The sequence below is a fragment of the Alosa pseudoharengus genome, unplaced genomic scaffold (assembly GCF_046254945.1).
Source record: "Alosa pseudoharengus isolate Yale_2024_CS ecotype anadromous, Long Island Sound unplaced genomic scaffold, YU_APseudo_1.1 YU_APseudo_1.1_scf_21, whole genome shotgun sequence".
Taxonomy (NCBI): domain Eukaryota; kingdom Metazoa; phylum Chordata; class Actinopteri; order Clupeiformes; family Clupeidae; genus Alosa; species Alosa pseudoharengus.
The window spans coordinates 22,506,693-22,529,525 of NW_027468674.1; the positions used below are offsets into that span (position 1 = coordinate 22,506,693).

The 22,833-nt window shown below is 40.7% G+C and overlaps 1 protein-coding gene and 1 pseudogene across 2 annotated transcripts; one reads left to right on the forward strand and one right to left on the reverse strand.

Moving 5' to 3' along the window:
- Nucleotides 1-887: 887 nt before the first annotated feature.
- On the reverse strand, nt 888-3,333 carry LOC143138508 (ferritin, lower subunit). Of its 2 annotated transcripts, none has more exons than XM_076298958.1 (5): nt 3,253-3,333; nt 2,608-2,711; nt 2,344-2,490; nt 1,976-2,101; nt 888-1,588 (listed from the first exon to the last, which is right to left on the reverse strand). In XM_076298958.1, the coding sequence occupies exons 2-5, from the start codon at nt 2,707-2,709 to the stop codon at nt 1,439-1,441; spliced, it is 525 nt and encodes a 174-aa protein (XP_076155073.1). In that variant the 5' UTR covers nt 2,710-2,711; nt 3,253-3,333; the 3' UTR covers nt 888-1,438. The 2 variants fall into 2 exon arrangements, with proteins under 2 accessions (XP_076155073.1, XP_076155074.1); XM_076298959.1 differs by having other exon boundaries at nt 3,258-3,330.
- Nucleotides 3,334-15,657: 12,324 nt separating this feature from the next.
- LOC143138271 (uncharacterized) lies at nt 15,658-20,424 on the forward strand (annotated as a pseudogene).
- Nucleotides 20,425-22,833: the final 2,409 nt, after the last annotated feature.

Here is a 22,833-nt window from a genome sequence, read left to right on the forward strand (position 1 = left end):
TTTGTTGCTGACACAGGCATGACCCAGAAACTAATTCTGCATGAAAAAGCAACTGTGACGCCACACAGACCTGTCTGTTACATTCATGTCTGCATGTCAGATAGTACATCTTCGTCTTTTGTCCTGTTTTGTTCAGTTGCTATGCCACAATGACAATGCAATTTTCCACCCACATCAGGGATATCCCATTTAACTATACGTTCTCTGACGTCAAACAGGGAAGAACTTACACAATGAGTAAGCACGTTGTGGTTTCAGAGTTCCATTCTTATCTGTTCACGGCAGTCTTTACGTTGTACGGTATGTACAGAGTACACAAGATGAAACATTATCCAATGTATGGTGCTGGAAGTGGCTTGAAAACTCTATTCCAAATCAGCTATATCATACATGCATTTTCAGTGCACAGACCACATTTGAATATACAGTCATCTATACATTTTTTTAAATAATTAAAAGTATACTGTAATCTAATATAAATCAAATTGAATACTACTACTAAAAATAATAATAATAGTCTAATAATCTATGGGCTAACCATCCTACATCACACATTAGATTGTCTTGTCTTGACAGTTTTACATTAAAGAAAATAAACTAGTCCCACTAAATGGCCATGACTTTTCAGCAGAATACAGCACTTGTCTACAAAATGAAAACATACACTATGTGATGGATATCAGTAAATAATAGTATGCTTAGATTTTCTTTTTTCATAAAATGCTTCTCTGAGATACAATTAAAAACATTCTGTCTGAAGAAGAGAGAAGGATAATAGAAGTATTACCAAAATCCTCATACTGTAAGTACAATTTACAACACCCAACTATTAAAATTGATCAAGCACACCAGATTTTCTGAAGTAATAATATACAAACACAAAAGTCTGTTTGTTTCACTGTACTTTATTCTTGATAATGTTGCCCAAATGTGGTTAAAAAGTGATGCACCGAGTTGCATGCAACAGGGAATGTGTAACCAAGTAATACAAAGAGCTTACTGCTGAGGAGAAAAGTGGAAAATACAAAAACTACCCTGCTGGAATGTGTGATCTATCCATGACTGAGAACTTTCTAGCAGCAAAAACTATGATAGATCTTGGTGTTTAACCTTGAGGTATTGCACTGGAAGTGATTCAGGTTTATGCTAAGGAGTATACAGAGGTATACAGAGGTATGGCTGTCATTATTCTATGGCAAGAGAACTACCTTCACTACAGAGGAGATGATGTGCATCCATGCTGTTTTACATTACTCTAATAACCAAACACATTAGAAATATGATGTGAGTATGATGAGGGTCATTTGTAAAGCCATGACGTTCAGCATAAGTAGACCAATTCTAATGTATGTAAAGCAGCACACATGCACATCCTACAAAACAGGCTTTTGAGCACCACTGTCTCGCGTTATGAGTGGCACTCACTGGCAATCGCTGTTCACAGAGTGTGTTTATCAAACAGGTAGTCTCCCATGTTTCCGTGGGGCTCACTGGACGTGAGGCGGGTAAGACTGCCCATGTAGTCACCCAGCTTCTTGATGGTGTCATGGCTGTCTGTCAGGAAGTGGCTCTCCAGGTAGTCGCACAGCTGGAACACAATGGATGGGTAAGTAACTGGGAAGCTACACCTGGCACGTAACTGAAGCCGTTCGTCTGTTCGTGTTCGCGTCTGTTGCAACAATTAGCTTCCACTATAACTAATGGAAGTATCTACACCAGACGTGATAGCGGCGCATAAGTTCGGAAATAACAGACCAGTCTTTTAAAATGTTTTTTTATGCATCACAAACAGATTGCTTCAGTTACACGCCAGCCAGGTGTAGCTTTCCTGTAATGGGTTAAGCAAGCATATACTAATCGCCTTTACTAAAGCAGACAGACATAAAGAGTCACAGTCACCATAAGACATGCACATGCATGTACATGTAGTGCAACTCTGGTTATCTTTATCCAACAGTTTCTCTAAAAGACTTACATGGGGGTCGCCATGGGTGCCGGCAATACGATGGACATCGAGGATGGAGTTGTTTAAAGCCTTCTGATAGTCCAGAGAGAAACTGATGGCATCCAAACCGCCACGCCAATCCTCACGAGTAGGCTTCTGCAAAATGAAACCGACCGACATATTACACAACTCCTGTTGCAGTAACCAGAAACAAACAAACACTGAGGATAATGAGCACACAATAACACACACACACAAACAATGCACAACCTCTGATTAAAACAATAAAATAACCTGTTTCCAAAAAGTACAGTGGCCGGTCACACTTTGGTCACCGTAATTCAAATGTAAAGGCCTACACACACACAAATGTCCAGTCAAGTAAGTGGAAGTCGTACAGCAACGGTCTGCAGTAGGATTCTGCCGCCTCTGCTGTTCTGGTACTCCAGCAGACTCTCTGCCTGCTCCCTCTCTTTCACAGAGCGATCAAGGAAGAAACTAGAGAAGTTGGGAAGGGCCACATCATCCCTGTCAAAGTACATACCCTGGGGAAAGTATAATAAAACATAGGTTACTGTTATATCATCACAACAGAAAGTATCTATTAATTGTAACAGAATTAAATATGAACTTCGAAAAAAAAAAAAAACATTGTATCTTACCAGTGCAAGGTATGTGTAGGATGCTGTCAGCTTGATGTTGATGAGTTTATTAATGTTTGCCTCACTTTCCTGGTGGTAATTGTGTTTCACGGCGGACTGCATTTCTGAAAAACAAATCCAAACAGTTGTGAAGGAGAGAAATGTAGCCCAATTACACTGAATTGCAGCGTTAAGGTAGGCTACAACAATACTTCTGACCTCCCCTTAGCCCTAGCCTACGTACAGTACTTGCCTCTCTGCATGAAACAACTGAATGGCGATTATGGCAAAATGCGTAACCTACTCTGCTCTGCACTTATATTGCGAAGCCACAAAGTAAACACAGCAAGACGTTTCAAATCTCACCACTTCATCATGTGCTTGCGGTCATAAAAAGTAAGGAATTCATCATCCTAAAGTCTACTAAAACCCAACACATCCTAATTAAGAATTGAATACGATAAGGGATTTAAGATGTTTATGTTCTCCTTCCAAACAAATGAATTTGAGTTATCTTAGCCTTAACAGGCTACAACACAACCCCACTCGATATCTTGCAAACAAATGTCCACTTCTTGCGTGGGCGATTACCTGTTCTTACCAGTAAAACTATGCAAAGAAATACAGTGATGCATCGGTGAGAAGAAACATAAAACAGTAGCTTACCTAACCTAAGGTGTCTCCCCTGTTCCCTCAATGTTGTCTTGCAACTGCAACTGAGGTCCGTGATTAGGGAACTTTCCAATATGGCCGCTAAATTTTCGTCGAAATAAAAGACCTCTTGAAAGTGTTAGGCCTACAGGCTGCGCTTCATAAACCATAGGCTAGGCCAGGGGTTCCCAAACTTTTCCACAAGGCCCCCCAAATACCACTAGGTTCTGGCCAAGGACCCCCTTGATGTGTTACTTAACCCATCGACAATACTACGGCAAATGTAAAAATACATTTATTAGCTAATCCTAATAATTATTTTAGCCACAAGCACTTGGAGATGGAGCATACAGTGTGTAAAAATTGCATTTGGGGCTTTCTGCTATATGAGAGCTATCACTCTACTATTATTCCCAGTTATTATCATGGAAAATATAATATTCAGATATGCAACAAATTATTATAATGGCATTGTATTTTTCAAATGTATTTATTTGTTGCTTTTATTTTTCCATCCAACTTGCTGAGGCCCCCCTGGCACCCCCTCACGGCCCCCACTTTGAAAACCACTGGGCTAGGCTATTCTCGATATGTATGCTAAACTTTTTTTTATTTATATATTTATTAATTTATTAATTAATTCATTCATATGTCCAAGGCAGAAATGTCAGAAAAAACAATTGAAATTAAATTATGCAAGCATTATTAAAAATTCATGCAAGACATCAATGACGTCTTAAAGTGCCTTAGGGACATCGCATAAACACACAATGTAGGCACATTTCTAGTAGAATCCCCCTTTGATATTAAGCCTATTTATCCCTGAGGAGACATGGGCTAGCCTACAACCTGTCTTTAGCATTTTTAAGGTAGGCCTTAGTAGACTAAGTTGTAGGAGCCGTTGTGCATATTATCAGGAGGACAGCCAAAAACCAAAAAACATGGCAAAGGCTACAAATAAATCTGTCTTTCAAAGAGAAGTTATCCATCACTCTCCTTTTATTTAGTAAAGTCTTATGACTTTCAGTCAGTGTTGTAATTTTTCCAGGTTTCATAGGGTTAGGGAAAAGTTCACCTGTTCCTGTTGAAAACAACTTGATTCTCAGTAGGGATGGGCAAAGCGAGGCTTTATGAAACACTGAAACGTTCGAAGCAATTGTGCCGAATTCCGAAGCTTCGAAACAATTCCGACACCTCAGAGCTTTTTAGGGTGAAACAAATCTGTCAAATGCTTCGCATTGGAGATGTAGTCTTTAAAGTCTGTGGCTCGCTGTGTTACCTGTGTTCAGGCTTTGTCAAAAGCTAAGCAGTCATGCCCTTGGTCAATTACTGGATGGGAGACCACATGAAGTCACAATAAAGAGAATTTTATTGCTGCCACTAGTGTTCTCTAAATCACTTTCTTATAAAAACTCTCGATTTTGACCATTCTGAGAGTTTAGTTTAAAATGTGTGGTTAATGATGAATCAAGAAAACGTATAAACGATCTGAAACAATACCTTACAAATCAAACGGGGATCGAACCACATTTGAGCAGCCTGGGCTACCGTGCAAAAAATACCCTCACTAACCACTACACCATCATGGTTATTGCTAAAGAAAGTCTACACTGTTAATTGAACGCGCGGGCACGCCTGCCGACACCGGTGAAATGCACCGAAGCAGAGCCCGTCTACGGAGAGCCTTGCCACTCCGTATTAAGTCCCATTGTACCGAATTTTGGTTGCAGTTCCACTAGATTTCCACTGGGGGCGATCGCCATGAGTGCAGAATGAATGGGAGTCAATGGAGCTAGACGGCTAAATTTGCCTCTTTCACCTGATTGTCGTTGACAAATCTCAGATTTGATTGTAGTTTGTATAACTTCAACATGGGTTATAGGTCAAAAGTTGAATGAACGAGTACTTATGTCCTTTTGATTTCTTACAGGTTGGGTCGTTGTTGCCCATAACACGCTAGCATTGTGCTAATGAATGACGTCATTGACACGTTTGAAAGGCTTTTTAGAACAATTAAGTGACTTTAAAAAATATAATACTCAACCAAGTGTATTTTCTTTGCCTCCCCTTTCGAAAACAATATTCAAATTACTTGGAAAAAAATTATATCCAGATAAAAGTGGATTTTGAGGGGTACAGCTCCATAGACCTCCATGCATTCTGCACTCGTGGACGAGCGCCCTCATGTGGAACCACAGAAGGAACTGCAACCAGTTCAGAAACCGGAAGTTTTCCGAGAGTGGCAGTTCTCCCCTTATTAGACATTCTCTGACCGAAGGTTCACTTAACTTTGGTCACATGACATGGGGATTTTTGAACGATGTTTCGAAGCAGTGGTCACATGACATGGCTGTTTTGAACCACGTTTCGAAGCAGTGTTTCGAAACACTTGTGCTTCGAAGCCTCGACACTGATTCAAGACGTCGGTTTTGAAAGTCACACCCCTAATTCTCAGTTCTATAAAGTATAAAACATATAGGCCTACTATAAAAAATATTTAAAAACCCTACAATTTTTAAAACTATTTGGTATCCTTTATTTACATAAGTTCAGGAGGTTTCCTTTCCTGCAATCTTTTATGCCACATTATTTTGTGCTCTTATATTGACATCTGTTTGTAATGGGGTTACTGTGCCTTTAAATTTCTTGAAGAGGCCCATTACAGGAAGTCTGTAGATCATGGATGTAAAGGACCCTGCATTACAGTTAGTACTACTGCCATCTGGTGGAGGGAATATTCATCACATGTCATGTCTTCTGCCTGCCTATTGTCTGTAAATAGTAAATATTGAAACACTTTAGAAAGTAAATGTACCACTATGTGGTACAAAATATGACCGCCACTCAATCCTGCACATTCTCTCTACAAAAATAAATCATGTTTGTCAATTTGTCTCCATCTCCTACTCCATCCCCTACTCTTGCAACTTTTGTGTATGTAAATGAGTGTGCAAGTGTGTGTTTGCTTTTTATGTATGTGCTTCTCTGTGTGTGTGTTTGCTTGTGAGTGTGTGTGTGTGTGTGTGTCTGTGTGTCTGTGTAATTAATGGTGTGTGTGTGTGTGTGTGTTTACCTGTGTGTGTGCATGCCTGCGTGCATGCATGTGTGTGTGTGTGTGTGTGTGCGCGCGCATGTGTGTGCGCATGTGTGTATGTTTATGTGTGTGCGTGCCAGAGTGTGTGTGTGTGCAGTGTTTCCCACAGAATTTAATTCTATTTGTGGTGGTAGGTGACGGGGGTGTTCACAGTTTTGAACACATTTGCTCAATGTGGTTATGATGCTAATGGATTTAATCACGATTTAGTCAGTCGTCTTCTACTGTATGCCAACAACAATCCTTGCAGGATGTTTAATGTTTTCTTTAAACGTGCATCCAGGTTTGTTGAGGGACAGAGACACAAGGAGAGGCTGTGCAAAGGTGCACATAGCTCTACAATAAAAGGATTCCATCCAGTTTAAGTAGTACAGTATAGAAAATCATTGTGTGGCGGTCAGTGTTGATATTGTGGTGGGCCGCCACAAATAAGTCAATGTGTGGGAAACACGTGTGTGTGTGTGTGTGTGTGTGTGTGTGTGTGCATGCATGCATGCCTGTGTGTGCGTGTGTGTTTGTTCATGCGTGCGTGTGTGTGGGTGTGTGCGCATGCATGTGTGTGTGTGTGTATGTGCGTAAAGATGTAGTAAGTACATTTCAACATCATCATCCTGTACCGGCAACTCTTGGCTTAACGCCACCATCTACAGGCCGATGGGTGTGTACAGTCACTAAATGTACATCTAAATTATTTTATTGTATGGCCCCCCATGGATGAAATTCCATTAAACTTGGTATACCCCCAGAGGCTGTCAGGTTAATCATACTACTAATACATGATCATCAGGTTATAATCAAGAGAGAGAGATTAATCCAGACCTGACCGTTGGACCTGGTAAGGTCTAATACTCATTTTATATGGGTACATCAGACCATATTACTTTACTGTATCTGGCTGAAGGGCTTGAGACAGAGCAAAGGTGTGTGCTCTCTACACTGGTGACTGCGCTTCAAATAAAGAAGCAGCAAAACAATAGCTGAAGTGGCCTTAACCATGAAAATTACTGAGTGGTTGCTATGGCTGTGGACAAGTCATGTTTTGGTAAGTGGACTTTTATTTCTCCATGCCTCCATTTTTGTATAGCTTACAATGTCATAGAAATACCATTTGCCATGGAGGAAACTATTACAAACAAAGATACACAAGTATCAAATGAGTGCATATACTGAACATGTTCACGATGTGACAGCTCTTAAATAGGACACACCGCAAAGAACAACATAGCCTAATTATCGGTTATCCTAGGGAGGCTGAATTCTAGACTCTTTTTACTCAACATTACCAGGCCTGCCTTGGGGAGGCCACATTATATGGAGTGGATTAAACTAATAAGGAATGAAAGATGAATGCAAAGAGGAGTGTGTTACCAGTTATGAAGATATGAAGAAACGTATCCATATTCTATGGCGTCTTCCATCAGCATTTTATTATCTAACAGTTTAGCTAAACCTTACACTCAAGTAGCAAATCATTGGCCCAGATTTGCACAACTATAAGAACATTGTCAGCCTCACACTTTTTGCACAACACTACACACATTGAGACAGAAATGTCAGATAAGGTGTTTGTACATGATAAAATAAATGAAGACTTCTACATCCTCATTCACATATTATTTGGAATAAATGTACTTTCAGCTGGCCCCCACCAACAGCCTGGGCCCTGTGTTGACAAGTGCATTGAATTCTGAAGCTCCATACACCTGTAAGTTTACCAACTGCTACAAGTGTTTTCTAATAGTCCCAAAACCACCAATGATTTTAAAACATGTTTTGGTTGAACTATAAGGATATTCTAAGCATGTCCAGAATAATTAAGATTCTGCATGGCCCCTTTGAGGGAGGGTGCTCTCGGACACTGATTGTAGCATGAATGAAATTAGCTTTAGTTAGACTTTAGACTTTGCACTTTGGCCATGATTTAAATGAGGCCCTCTTACGTAATGAAAATGATGTCCATTGTTAACTTTATACTCATTTGAATGCATCTGGACAAACAGTATGTTGTTCATTATTGTTTATGTGGTTACATTGCACTGATAGCAATTGCATAGGCCTATGCCTTAATCAGTATCATTTTATATCATGGTAAAGTTGGCATCTTTTGGATATCTATCATTTTGACATGGAGATGTAATTTCCTGTTGTTTAGATAGCTAGATAGATAGATAGATAGATAGATAGATAGATAGATAGATAGATAGATACTTTATTGATCCCCAAGGGGAAATTCAAAGGGTCTCAGTAGCATACAGACATCACACACAACATGCACTTACAGCAGAAATGGTAAACATAAGTATAAGTATAAACATATAACTAAACTCCACTGTACAATAAAGACAGTAGAAGATAAGAAAGGCCTCTTGAACACTGCAAAAATCTAACAAAGTGTATATCTTATATTAAGATCAAAACATCTATTTTTGTATTGTTTTTAGTATGAAGAGACTAACCTAACACTCTCTTGCAAGATCGTTTTTGACTTAATTTAAGAAGACTTTTACTTATTTTAAGGAGACTTATGAAAACAAATTTGCTCTACGCACTAGCAGCCACATTTGCTTTTTTTTTTTTTTTTTAAATCCTTAACACACTGTGGTAACCCGCTCTGAGACTCACCAAGAGCTGGTGTGGACCAAAGTCGACAACAACAATACTGAGAAACAGCAATGGAGCAGAAACCACCATCGCTGTATCAGATGGGCAGACCACAGTGAACTACAGTCTCATCTCTCTCTGCTGAGAGTACAGAGTACACTTTCACTCTTTTCACTGTGTTTGAGGGAGTGAGGGGACCCTAAAGAATCATTCTCATGTCTATGAATTCCTGTAATGTGGATGTTGTTTAATTTAAGACATTCACCTCTTCTACATACAAATATGTATTGTGTATACTTGTCTTAAATATCTATAATGATTCACATTATTTGCTTCCTCTTCTGTGGTTTTGGTTACGGTACTGTCCTCTCGTTCTTCCACTTCTTTAGAAATGTTTCTATCTTTTTCTATTTCTGTTATCAGTGTCACTATTCTGACATCCTCTGAGACTCAGTCCGACCTAATATGGAATAAGGTGAAAGGAGAACATGATGGAACAAAATATTTGATTTTTATATTGATCTTCCTTTAGCTCCACCTGATGTTACTCAGGTAAATGTGGTAACCCGCTCTGCGACTGAACTAGTCCTGGAGTGGACCAAAGTGAACAACAACACCAGTTACTATTACACACTAGATCGCAACGGGATAGAGACCAACATCACTGCATCAGAGGGAGGGTCCACAGTGACGCACACAGTGTCATCTCTCTCTCCTGGGACTAGACACACATTCACTCTCTTCACTGTGTTTGAAGGAGTGAGGAGCAGAGGATTTGAATTTTCAGCGGCTACAGGTAAGGAACAGGATTGTTGCATACATGGATACAGGTGTCTGGCTGGAATTCTTGACTCCCATTCTTCATGCATTTTTGTAGAAAAAGATTGACTTCTTACAGTTGTAAACACTGCAAATTTCCATAGGGTGCTCTGATGTAAGTGCCATAAGTATTGCAAACTTCACTTATAAATAATTCATTCTTGTTTTTCTTGTGAGTCATGAAGATCAGTATCCTTCCCATTTATTCAGTCAATCTGTGAAATACACTACATTTATACTTCATCATCTGTCAGTCCCCACAGCAACCAGTGTGACAGTAACTTACCGGAATACGACAGCGTTATCTCTGGAATGGAGCACAGCAAACAACACCGACTACATTCTGATGCTCAGTTCTGGCAGAAACATCACATTCACCAGTCCACCAGAAGACAAAGTGACACACACAATTGGTTCCCTCCTCCCTGGGACAATATACAATTTTACTCTTTTCAACACCTTCGAAAGCATGACTCAGAAATATGAATTCGCTACTATTACAAGTAATTTCAATTGACATATGTTTTACCATGTAACACATCCTTTGATGACCTGCTCATCACATTGACTTTTTTAACTTCAGTAGATTTAATGTTTTTAATAGGATGGTAGCAGCATGTCTTTGTTTGTCTCTAAGAAATCAGCTGTGTTGACTCGCCGTGGATCTTCACTAGCACCACCATTGAGGCAGAGGTTCCAGGACTGTACTCCATAGCAACAGCTAAGAATAACTATCAAGGTGGTGACGTGAATGGCATTGTGGAGGGAAACAACGTTTCCTTCTCTAACCTTTACCCTGGGGCTACTTACAGTGTGTCACTCTATTATCTGTTAGATGAAGAGCTACTTTTACAATGTTCACACAGTGTAACATTAGGTGAGTTTGTTACATTTACTAGTCTTTGATTTAGAACATTCACAACATTCACAGTTCTTGATGCACACCAATGAAGAGTACAAACAATTTAAATAGCCTATACATGTATACATATATTATACATGTAATATAATAAATTATGAAATTATTGAGCTCAAGAGCCAGCTCAACTTTAAAGAATAGATTAAAAGTAGTAATTAAAAAGGTATATTGTGTGTGTGTGTATGGGGGGGGAGTATGGTGTGTGTGTGTGTGAGTAGGTGGAGGGGGGGGGGTAATGAGGTGTGTGGGAAGGGGGATGATGAAATGGTGTGTGTAGGGTGGTATGTTGTTTGTTTGGCAGAGGAGGATGATGAAATGGTGTGTGTGTGTATGGGGGGGGGGGGGTTAGCGAGAGAAGAAAATAATAAAGGATATACTGTATATACATACAGTGGGTTGCATAAGTATTCACCCCCATGCTAAAGTTGACTAAAAAGAGGAATACAAAATCATCTTTTGGAAACTGATCCTAATACCTTAATTTAAAAAATGAGGAAAAATCCAACCTTTAAGGACACCAATTTTCTTTGTGAATGAATAATGTATCATAAATAAATAAATGTTCTTCATTAAAATACAGGATGCATAAGTATACACCCCCCTATGTTATGTAATTCCCATAGAGGCAGGCATATTTTTATTTTTAAAGGCCAGTTATTTCATCGATCCAGGATACTATGCATGTTTTGAGAATGTGATGTCAGAGTTGACACAAGCATCAAAACAATCGAGAAAAACTGTAAAATATTAAGTGCTGAAATGTCTTTTATCTAATCATCTTTATTATGTTGTTCCTCACAGTTCCGGCAGCAGTAACCAGTTTGTCCTGTGAGGGCGGAGACTATTCTGTGTTTTTGAAGTGGGAGGAACCGTTTGGTCTCTGGACTGAAGCGGAGGTGAATGTGATGGGTATAGGGTCTCAGTTAGTATGGAGAACAGATGTTAAAATAGCTGGACTTGAGCCTTCTCGGACCTACAATATCAGCGTTGCATCACTCTCTGGAGCTGTGAAGGGTCCAATTCAGTGGACCAGCTGTCACACAACAAGTTCAAGTAAGAACCAGCAAACTATCAGACACATTTATAATTTAGAATTGAATTGTTATGGGCTCTATCAGTTAATGTTTGATTTTCCAAAGATTGTAATCAGAGGTTCCATAGAGACTTGGTTTTGTATAGACTAGCTCCTCCGTGCAAATTTGCGTGCATCGAAGATGCGCGGTCCCAACTGTTGGGAAGCACACATGCCCCCCACATGCGTGTTGATGATGCAATTCTTGTCACACGCTGTGTGCGAGAGACACAGACGAGGGAGCATATCACCACCTTTAGGTTACAAAAGTGCCTCAACGGTGCTACTCTCTCTGTAATATAATAATATCCGCCCCATATTGTAAAAGCAGTTGTGATTGGCCCAGCCGGTTTTTGAAATTGGTTTCAATGAGAGAGTGTTTAGATGGATTTGCCAGAACAAATGCAATGAGCTCTTTGATTCATCAGGTTTCCATGCTAGGAAGCTATAAAGTAACCATTTGTTAGTTTTTTGTCATAGTACCAATTTTGTTTTCCCCCATGTGAAGTAACTGTGAGATTCTGCATCAGCTCACCTGGGGTGTAATGTTATCTCTTGTGTTTGTTTTTGATATCTCTTGTGTTCTTGTCTGTTCCCCTCAGTGGTGGTCTTGGTACCAGAGCTTGTCATCATGCTGCTGGGTCTCCTGACTTCAATGGGATATTTTTAACAAATAGCCATCAAGTTGGTGTGTGAGACACTACACAAACATGTACTGCAAGTTTACTGCAAAGTATCCAATCCAACAGCATTATGTATTACAACAAACAAAATACATATCCACTGTAAACAACAAGAACAACAACAAGCAAGCAAACAAACAGCAAAACTGCAACAACTGTTGGACATTGACACCATGACACTCACTCTCACAGAGCACCTTACCTTACTATGCACAGAGAATCACAGGCTCAGTCCCTGCCTCAGTCATTGCAAGCGCCTCATGCTTACCGGTAATCATCCCTAAGCACACTATGTGGATACTGTTTTAGACTTGATTTAGATTTAGTGTTATTTAGTATAATTTTTATTTTAACATATTCTTTATCTTCTACTGTCCTTATTGCCTAGTTGTGTTTTTTATATTATATACTTTTATTACTTTTTCTGCTGTTAGTGAATGTTGTGTGTGATGTCTGTATGCTACTGAGACCTTGAATTTCCCTTTGGGGATCAATAAAGTATCTATCTATCTATCTATCTATCTATCTATTGAAATAAGACAGGTTATGACAGTTTATGTCATGTTTATTATATTATATTATTATAATTATATTATATACATTTCAGTACAATTTATTGCAATAGTTTTACTGTCTCTGTTTAGCCTACGAAAGTCAGTTTGGCTTTAAAAGTTTGGCTTTAAAAGAGCTATGCTATGCATGATTCAATTATGATTCAACATTCCCTTAGATGCTTTTTTCTCTCCAAAGTTTTTTATTAAAAAAAAAGAATGCTTTGAATGCCTTTTTCTTGATGTTCTTTTATGTTCTGAAAACACTACAGGAAAAATAGGTTGATTTTTACAGCTGAGCTTTTATTTTGATACTAAATTGTACATGCATAATTGGCTGCACTCTGATTGGCCAACATCTTAATGCATCCTCCAGGTGTGTTGCTAGATTGGCAACATGGAGGCAGCATAATAAATCAGATCCTTTTGATGTACAAATGATTCACTTCTCTAATTCATGTACCCTTTGATTCTTTCTATTCTATGGCCATTATATGCAGGGAAGGCTACAGTCACATTTGAAAAGCTCTACACGTCCACCGGTCACATGGACATACCTACTTTCAAAGCCAACAAGAAATGGTTTCCTGGAGCATGACTCCTATAATAAGTCTGCTTTGATAACTGGGAGTTTGGGGTAACCTAGCTACATTTCAAAAGTTCCAGTGTGATTTCAGTCTTAAAATGTGTAGGTTATGGCCCCAGCTGTGGCACAACTGGCTGGGGCACCTGCACCGTACGCCAGCGACCCGGGTTCAATTCCTGCCCTGTGGTCCTTTCCGGATCACACCCCTGCTCTCTCTCCCATTCACTTCCTGTCACTCTCCACTGTCCTATCATTAAAGGCATAAAAAGCCCAACAAATATTTAAAAAGAAAAAAATGTGTAGGTTATGTATGATGTAGATTAATGTATGATTACATCAGTCAGGTTTAATTATTCTGCACTCTTAAAACGAATGTGTTGAAAACTTGCATTGTTTTTAAACACATCTCTGTGTCCAGATAGAGACAACCCAGTTTGTGTTGTTTCCTTTTTTTATTTGTTACACAATATGTGTTGAAAATAAAACAACTTGCATTGTTTTCTTCTCTGTGTCCAAATAGGGACAACACATTCCTTTTAAGACTGTGATTTTAAATGTGTTATATTCTGAATACCAAATATTGTCTGTCTGTGGAGCTCTAGATATGATTCCACATCAATTTCACAGAGGCACAAGCAATTAGGTAGCAGCATGTTTGGAGATATTTCCCATACGCATTTACAGGTTACATGTTCTGGGTTTGGGTAGGCCTACTGGAACTGATAGATGTTCACTTGATAGAGAACACTAATCCAGTTGTATAGTGCTGCCATCTGTTGTGGAGAAGTATTCATTACATTGCACGCAAGTTGAAGCCAGCACTACTGGCTGAAGCCAGCACTACTCTCTTTCGACTGTTCACATTATGTCTATATACATAGTAGGGAAATTAGTGAAACCATTTTACACTTCTTTTATTTCTTGTATTTGTTGTGGTAGGCCTAATAATGCTAGCCTGACGAGCCAGACCCATCAGGATGTAGGGTCTGGGAACTTACCATTGGCATTGCTCAATCCAAGGGGCAGGATAAACGGTTGTCTTTCAAATTTCCTCTGCACACAATAGGATAGCGCTACAATTCATAGTCCCACACATTTTCCACAAGCAAGTTGGCTAGTTGATCAAACGTTTGCCAATTCGTGCTTGAGTCGTGATTCAAAGACCGCCGCTGTTCACCAGCAGCAGCACCCATCTCTCTTTGTTTTTAAGTAGCAGGAAATTCACGCAGAACTGTCGCCGACTCTATACACGATGTGATTGGCCTGATAGACGTTTCATTTTTCCAGCTTGCAAGCCAACAGAGAGTTGCTAGACTACCCTGGCTGCAAATTACATTTGCTGCCACTAGGGTGCATCTAGATTTCTAGGCTATAATAATGCCAAAGATCATCTCACATTCACAGTGAATGAGGTAGCCTACTGTATGATCGTTTTGGCAAATACTAGTGCAAGGTTGGCCTCCCAACGTATAATCAGATAAAGGTTTAGCTGAGTATGTACCACCTTTGAGTTTAGCCTTTGATTTTATTTATCCTGGATTCAAGCTAATGACACATAGGCTACTCTCCAGTGAGTTGTGAATTCGGTGAATCACTGTCCTATTAACTGAACACAAACAGCAATATATATATTTTTTTTTTTTTTAAACTGAAAGACCCAAGAGTTTCTGAATATATTACTGAATAGGCAAATGTTGACAGTATTACAGAAATGTTCTGATTATTTTCAGCAAGGCCCAACTTTATCACATCAGGGGCTCAAAGTTGGGAATTGGGCCTAGGTCTAGGGCACAGTAACACACTGAATGCAGTAATGATGGGTGAAACAGTAAAGGAAGAGAGAAGGAGGATCATCAATATCATCTGGTCTTCACAAGCCATTAGGTATAGGTTTTCAAAAGGAAACACACTGCGGTTTCCTGTGGTATGACACATCAATGTATGACAAACTTCTCAGAGAAAACAAAATGGATGTAACTAAATTAACGTCTTGTGGTTTCATGATAAGTCATGAGTTAAGTTGATGTCTTATGTCTGGCATGATGAACTCCTTTGTTGTTTTTTAGAAAAAGTTTATATGTAGAAGTGAAAAAGCATGCGGGAGGCAAGGTTTGTGATGCACTTTGGTCTAAAATTGCAGCCCATATTTATGATTCTGTACACAACACAACATAAACTTCAACACCATCATCCCAGCTCTGCTGCAGGACAAGCTCTCCCAGATGCATGTACCTCCACCTGCAGGTGGATCAACTTTCTCTCTGACAGGAAACAGTATGTGAAGCTGGGGAAACACGTCTCTGACTCCCAGACGATCAGCACCGGTTCCCCTTCAAGGCTGCGTCCTTTCCCCTAATCTTCTCCCTGTATACAAACAGCTGCACCTCCAGTCACCAGTCAGTCAGGCTCCTAAAGTTTGCGGACGACATCACCCTCATTGGGCTCATCCCTGGTGGTGATGAGTCCGTCAACAGGTGGGCGACAGGTGACCATCTGGTGTTCTGGTGCGGACAAAACAGCTTGGAGCTAAATGCTCTAAAGACAGTGGAGATGGATGTGGACTTCAGGAGGAATCCAGCCCCACCTGCCCCCATCACCCTGTGTGGCTCTTCTGTAGACTCTGTGGAGTCCTTCTGCTTCCTGGGCATCATCATTACCCAGTAGGCATTTCATTCTCAAAACTTTAGCAACTGCTTTCATCAGTTCCTAAACATTTACAGACTTTTGTTAAATGAAGAGGTGAAGCAGCACAGTGGTAAACATTCCCATAAAATTCCCATTTCCATAAAATACTCAACATTTTCATTTTGTGTTGTTGAGAAGTAGCCCCACAGCATGATGCTACCACCACCACAACATGCTTCAAGTTAGGAATGGTGCGTTTTTCGTGATGTGCAGTGTTTGGTGTCCGCCAAACATAGCAGTTTGATGGCCAATAGCTCACCAAAGAACCTTCTTCCATTTGACCTTGGAGTCTACCACATGTCTTTGGTCAAACTTTAGTCGAGACAGCTTGGTCAACAGCTTTTGCACTCACCCATAGAGCTTTGAATGGTGAGATCTCGGGCAAAAGTTATTGTATGCATAGTTTCTCCCATTTCAGCTGCTGAAGCTTTCAACAACTTCAGAGTTATCATAGGTGCCTTGGTGGCCTCCCCCCTATTGGTGGCCTATTCTTCTTGAACGGTCACTCCGTTTGTGGTGATAGCTTTCTTCTAGACAGATCTGCACATTTGCCATATTCCTTACATTCCTTAATAATGGATTTCACTGAACTTCAGAGGATGTTCAGTGACTTGAAAATTGTTTTTGTATCCATCCCCTAACTTATGGTTTTCAATAACATTTTCTCTGAGTTGTTTGGAGTGTTCTTTTGTCTTGATACTGATTGACCAGTGACTGGACATTCCAGACACTGTGTCTTTATATTACTACAGTATACTATAGACATTCACTGCACTCAGGCGATCTCCATTTCATTAACCGTGAGACTACTAGCACCAATTGGCTGGACCGCTGTTGATTTAGGTCAGTTGATTTAGGTCAGTTACTTCAGGGTGAGGGTGAATATTTATGCATTTGCTTATTTTGGATTATATATTTTCACTTTGACAGTAAAGAGGAGATTTTCTATAAACTATCGTAAAAAAGGCCAAATTAAATTTATCAAGATAGCATTTATAAAAGCAGTAAAAGTGGGGGTGAAGGGGGTGAATACTTTTTATAGGCACTGTATGCCCAGGTATTTTTTTGATAACATTTACCTTTAATAAAATCCCTCTGTGATTTCTGTATTTGCTCCTTACAGTTCCTGCGATAGTGCCCCATTTGAGTTGTGAGCCTGGAGACTACTCTGTGAGTCTGAAGTGGGTGGAACCATTTGGTGTGTGGACTTCAGTGGAGGTGAATGTGAATGGGAAAAGTTCTGATTTAGTATCAGGAACAAAGCTGATGGTGGATGGACTTCAGCCTGCTCAGAGCATCAGCGTCACATCACTCTCTGGTGCCATGAAGAGTTCACCTCAGGAAATTAGCTGTCAAACTCAGTCAAGTAATGCACTATTAATCCAAAATCATGCAGTTTTGAAATTGAGTAATATATTTGAATGATCAAATGTAGTAATCTTTGTAACAAAGCTGCTGTCTGTTAGTGGTAGAGGTAGGCCTTAGGCCAACCAGGCAACAAATGTGATGAATGACCAATGATGTAGAATTGTGTATGCAAAGTAACTGAGAGGCTGTATTTGTTCACCTAATGTATAATGGCATCCCCTCCAAGTCAATCAGTACTGTTACAGACTATTAATATGTCCTAAATTAAAATATTTGGTGTTAAATCAGATAATAAGATCTGCTGTGTCCCTACCTGCTCTGTTCCCCTCAGCGGTCATCTGGGTACCAGTGCTGGTCATCATTCTGCTGGGCCTCCTGGCAGCAATGGGAGTGTTTATGCTGCGGAGAAAGTCCCAGTTGCTCAGGTTACTTTTGGACAAAACCAAAAATAAAAATAACTGGACTTTTTACATATTAAACAGTAATTGTTAACTTTACAATGTTTGCATTCTGTTTTTTTCCTGGACAGCAACATACACATGCCAATGTGTGAAAGACACTGGTCCTTCACAAGACAAATTTAAGTATGTTTTATTCAATAATTATGTTTTATTGAATAATTAATTGATAAAAAACAATAATTATGAATTACATTATTGTATTATCAATTGCTATTCTGTGTTAAACAGGATTAAAGTTTAGAGCTAATCTTTTGACAAAACAAAAAATACACAGCTTTCCTATTGCTAATGTCATTGTATTGTTGCGAGAAAGTCTTGACACAGTTAATATTTTGTGTTTATAAAGTGTTTGCTCATTTTCCTACTTTACAATTCCGATTTCAGTTTCAGTACACTGCCATTTCAGTGAAGAAATTTCCAGATCATTTCTACTGCCTGAGCCGTGATGAGAATCGAGAGTTCACAGTAGAATATTTGGTGAGATACAACAGCATACAGCATTGAAGGGCATCAAAAGGGGATAATCACCGGCTGCACAATCTCTGTATCTCTCTTCTCACTGGCCATGAACATGATTGTCAAGTCTGCCGAGGTGGAATGCAGAGGGCCCAAGTCAAGATCTGGGACCCGTCAGCCCCCCATAAGAGCTTTCATGGACGACTTAACAGTGATGACAACATCTGTTCCAGGGTGCAGATGGCTCCTCCAGGGGCTTGAACGGCTAATCTGGGCAAGGATGAGCTTCAAGCCTGCCAAGTCCAGGTCTCTGGTCCTGAAGAAGGGTAAAGTGTCCGACTGTCCTTTTTGTCCTGGGAAAGACCATGATTCCATCGGTGACTGAAAAACCGGTCAAGAGCCTGGGGAAGATCTTTGATAGCTCCCTGAAGGACTCAGCTGCCATAAAACAAACCAAGTGCGACCTGACTACCTGGCTCACAGCGATTGACAGATCTGGCCTCTCCAGAAAATTCAAAGCCTGGATCTACCAGCACGGAGTCTTCCCAAGAATACTCTGGCCCCTGTTAGTCTACGAGGTACCAACATCAACAGTCGAGGCTCTAGAGAAGTCTATCAGCCAGTTCCTCAGGAAATGGCTGGGGCTCCCTCGGTCCTTGAGCAGCATTGCCCTGTACGGCCATTCCACCAAGCTGCATCTCCCTTTGAGTGGACTAACAGAGGAGTTCAAAGTCACTCGCTCCAGAAAGGTGTTGATGTACAGGGACTCCAGAGACACAAAAGTCGCAGCAGCAGGAATCCTCGTGAAGACCGGGAGGAAGTGGCAGGCGCAAGAAGCTGTCACTAAAGCTGAGGCGCGACTAAGGCACAAAACGCTGGTGGGTTCCGTGGCAACAGGACGAGCAGGTCTTGGTTGTTTTCCCAAGCCACGTTATGATCTGGCTCGTGGGAAAGGCAGGCGCAGACTGATTCAGGATGAGATACGAGCAGAGGTGGAGGAAGAACGCCACACCAAAATGGCCGGCATGTCCAAACAAGGAGCGTGGACCAGGTGGGAACATGCAGATCCCCGCAGGATCACCTGGGCAGAGCTCTGGAAAGCCGAGCCACTTCGGATCAAGTTTCTTATCCAATCCGTCTATGACGTCCTCCCAAGCCCAGCCAACCTGCACACCTGGGGCCTGGCAGACACTCCTGAGTGCAAGCTGTGCCAGAAGAGGGGCACCCTGGAGAGACATCTTGAGCAGCTGCTCAAAAGCGCTAGGGGAGGGACGGAAGGCTTTGGCGGACTCCATCTGCACAGCAATCCAGCACAGCAAGACCCAGGCAGCCCCCAAACAATCAATCACCTTCATTAGAGCTGGGCAGAAGGAACATCACCACCGGCCTAGCTCTACAGGGGGGCTCCTCACCACAGCTCGTGACTGGCAGCTTCAAGTCGACCTAGGAAGACAGCTTAAGTTCCCAGGCAACATCACAGCCACGTCTCTCCGCCCCAACATGGTGCTAACATCTGAGTCTACCAAGCAAGTGGTCATCCTGGAACTGACTGTCCCCTGGGAAGACCGTATTGAAGAGGCCCAAGAGGGCTAAAGCGCAAGAGGGCTAAAGAGCTCAGCTCGGAGTGCCGGAACAACGGCTGGAAAGCTCGCTGTGAGCCAGTCGAGGTCGGGTGCCGAGCCTTCGCTGGCCGCTCACTACTGCGAACCCTCAAACTCCTTGGAGTGAAAGGACTGCAATTGAAAAGAGCCACCACAAACATCTTAGAGGCCGCTGAGAGGGCCTCACGGAGGCTGTGGATCCATAGGGGGGATCCGTGGAGCAACAGGCCACTTGGACACAAGCCGGGGACTGATCACCCCCGGTTGGGTCGCCCGGGTGAGGGTGTATGAAGATTAAAGACCCAAAACACCCTATGACCCCGGGTTCTTCACTGATGATAGCAATAAAATGTATGGTTAAAATGGATAATAATTTAACTTCAAGACTACTTTTAGTTAGCCATGTAACCCATCTTGGTTTTAAACAAAGACACTATCCCCTCCCCCAATGGAATGCTAATGTGCTGGTTTAAGGCCTATCACTTACACAAGACAAAGGATGCTTCCTTGATATAATGTATCCATGTATCATGAAATGTAAATGTATTCATGTCTGGTATCATTTTGATAGTCTCATTACAAGGATTGTAATGATGTGATTGTGAGAATGTTTGGAACATTCTATAAGTGATATTTCTGATGTATAAGATATCTCTCCTCATGCTATTCTGACAAGAATTCATAGGTGTAAAGTGGGTTTGAGTAGGTGTGTCTGATACCAACTGTAGAACCAATCAAGTGGGCTTGTTCTTGGCGCCACTTTGTTCTTTGTTTAAACCATTTAAAAATAACTAAACTGCAATGTTTGTGGGATCAGATTTTCAAGATTAGAGCATGGAGAACTGAGAGAGAGAGGGTGATCCTACAGAGGCCATGGCCTTGTGCCATGGCCTGGGCTAGGCCTACATAGACCTTTTTTGTACTCTCTCTGCTTGTAACAGAATAAACCTGATTCCTGAGTTTTTCCTGAAGTTCGCCAGTCTAAGATTAATATTAAGTAATTAGTCACCTACAATTACTTTCATGGAGGTTCCAACCGCAGAGATAATATACTTTTGTCGCTGATTCTAAGATGCCGCAGTTTTTTTTCCCTTTTTTTCTTTTTCTCATCGCTTTGGTGTCAGCTCCCAGGTAAGGACGCTTTTTATCTGCATTTCTTCTTTGGTGATGAACGAAGGTGGATCTGTAAACCCGGGCGGTTCCTGCTAACCACAGTTTGGAATGGGCGTTAAGATATCGGGAAAGACATTCTGAGTGAGTAGACATTTTGGCAAAACCGTAACTTAATAGTGGACACAAAATTGTGCTTCCCCGATTTTGGCAATATTTTGGCAAAACCGTAATTTAATAGTGGACATAAATTTGTGCTTCCCCGATTTTGGCAAAACGTCGCACAAGACGAATTGATCCATATTTTGTAAAGCGTCGATATATGTGTTGGATTGAAGTCCAATGGTGCCTCTTTATTGTATATAAAGAGTAAATAGATTAGCGAGTGTGCTAGGCAACTCAATATTAATCACTGTGGTATAGTGAGCGATCTATTTTCCGCGGTTTTAGGGACGTCAAGTCCTAAGAAGCTACGTAGCTTATGCCCCTCTTTGTTTACAGAACATTTTTATTCCTTCATTACCAAAACAGAATATTAGACAGAACTTGGCGCTGCTGTTTTTGTTTTTATCACCAAGAGCGTATGAGCGGCTAGAATCCAAAGTGTTAAGCTAACACTAGTCTTGTTTTGTTTTTGAGTAGATGTGGTGTTTTGTTTTAGGCTACATCTACACTCAGATGATGAATCCAGGATTCATGTCGTAATCTTTTTCAAGTGTGAAAACAGCATAAGCTCAAACAGCATAGGCCTAAGCTCAAGAGAGCATGGTTAGGCCTCTTTTAAGTACGCCTGAGCTAACTAGCTGCCGCTAGGGGCGTCTAGATGTCTTTGTGAGCTAATATGAGCTAACTGAAAAGGCTTGACTAAACTTCTTTTGTTCTTTTAAGCAGGAAATTCTTCCTGCAGCCCGTTTAAAGTTGTCCTCCAGCTCCATGGAGCTGTGTGTGTCTGTGTGTCCAGTATGAATGAATGCGCGTGTGGGCCGGCCCTGTGTGTGTGAAATTTGTTTATTTCGTTATATGTGTTTGTTTCCATTTTTTTTGTTTCAAGTCCTTCTTTGTTTTCTTGGGTCAAAAGTTTTCACACCTTTTGCTATCTTATCTCACTGCCTTTGTTCCTAGCAGCACTGTATTCTATAACCAACCCCCCAGCTTCTCCCCCATGGACACAAAAGGAACTTCACTGGGGAGATATGAACCTAAGAGGAGTTTTAATGGGAAACCATTGTTGATTTCAACCATTTTCTTTCTTTCATTTGAGGGACATCTTTTGGGGTTTAACATGTTAAGACAGATTTTTATTTTTGCTTGTATGCCAATGGGAAATGTTTGCTACATGTTTACGCCTTGTTTGATGTGGGCAAATGTTCAATTGAATGGATTCATACCCACAACTTGAGTTTCTTTCTGTTTGAAATTACCTTTTATTTGTTTTTAGTTTGTATTTTTTTGTTATAGTTAAGAAACTATAAAAAGGGGGAGATAGATGGTATTGACTTGAAATACCATCTAAGTTTACTGGTTTTATTGCTCAAATGGTCATTTTTTAAATGCCTACTGTTTTGTTTTACTGACCCTCACTTCTAATGC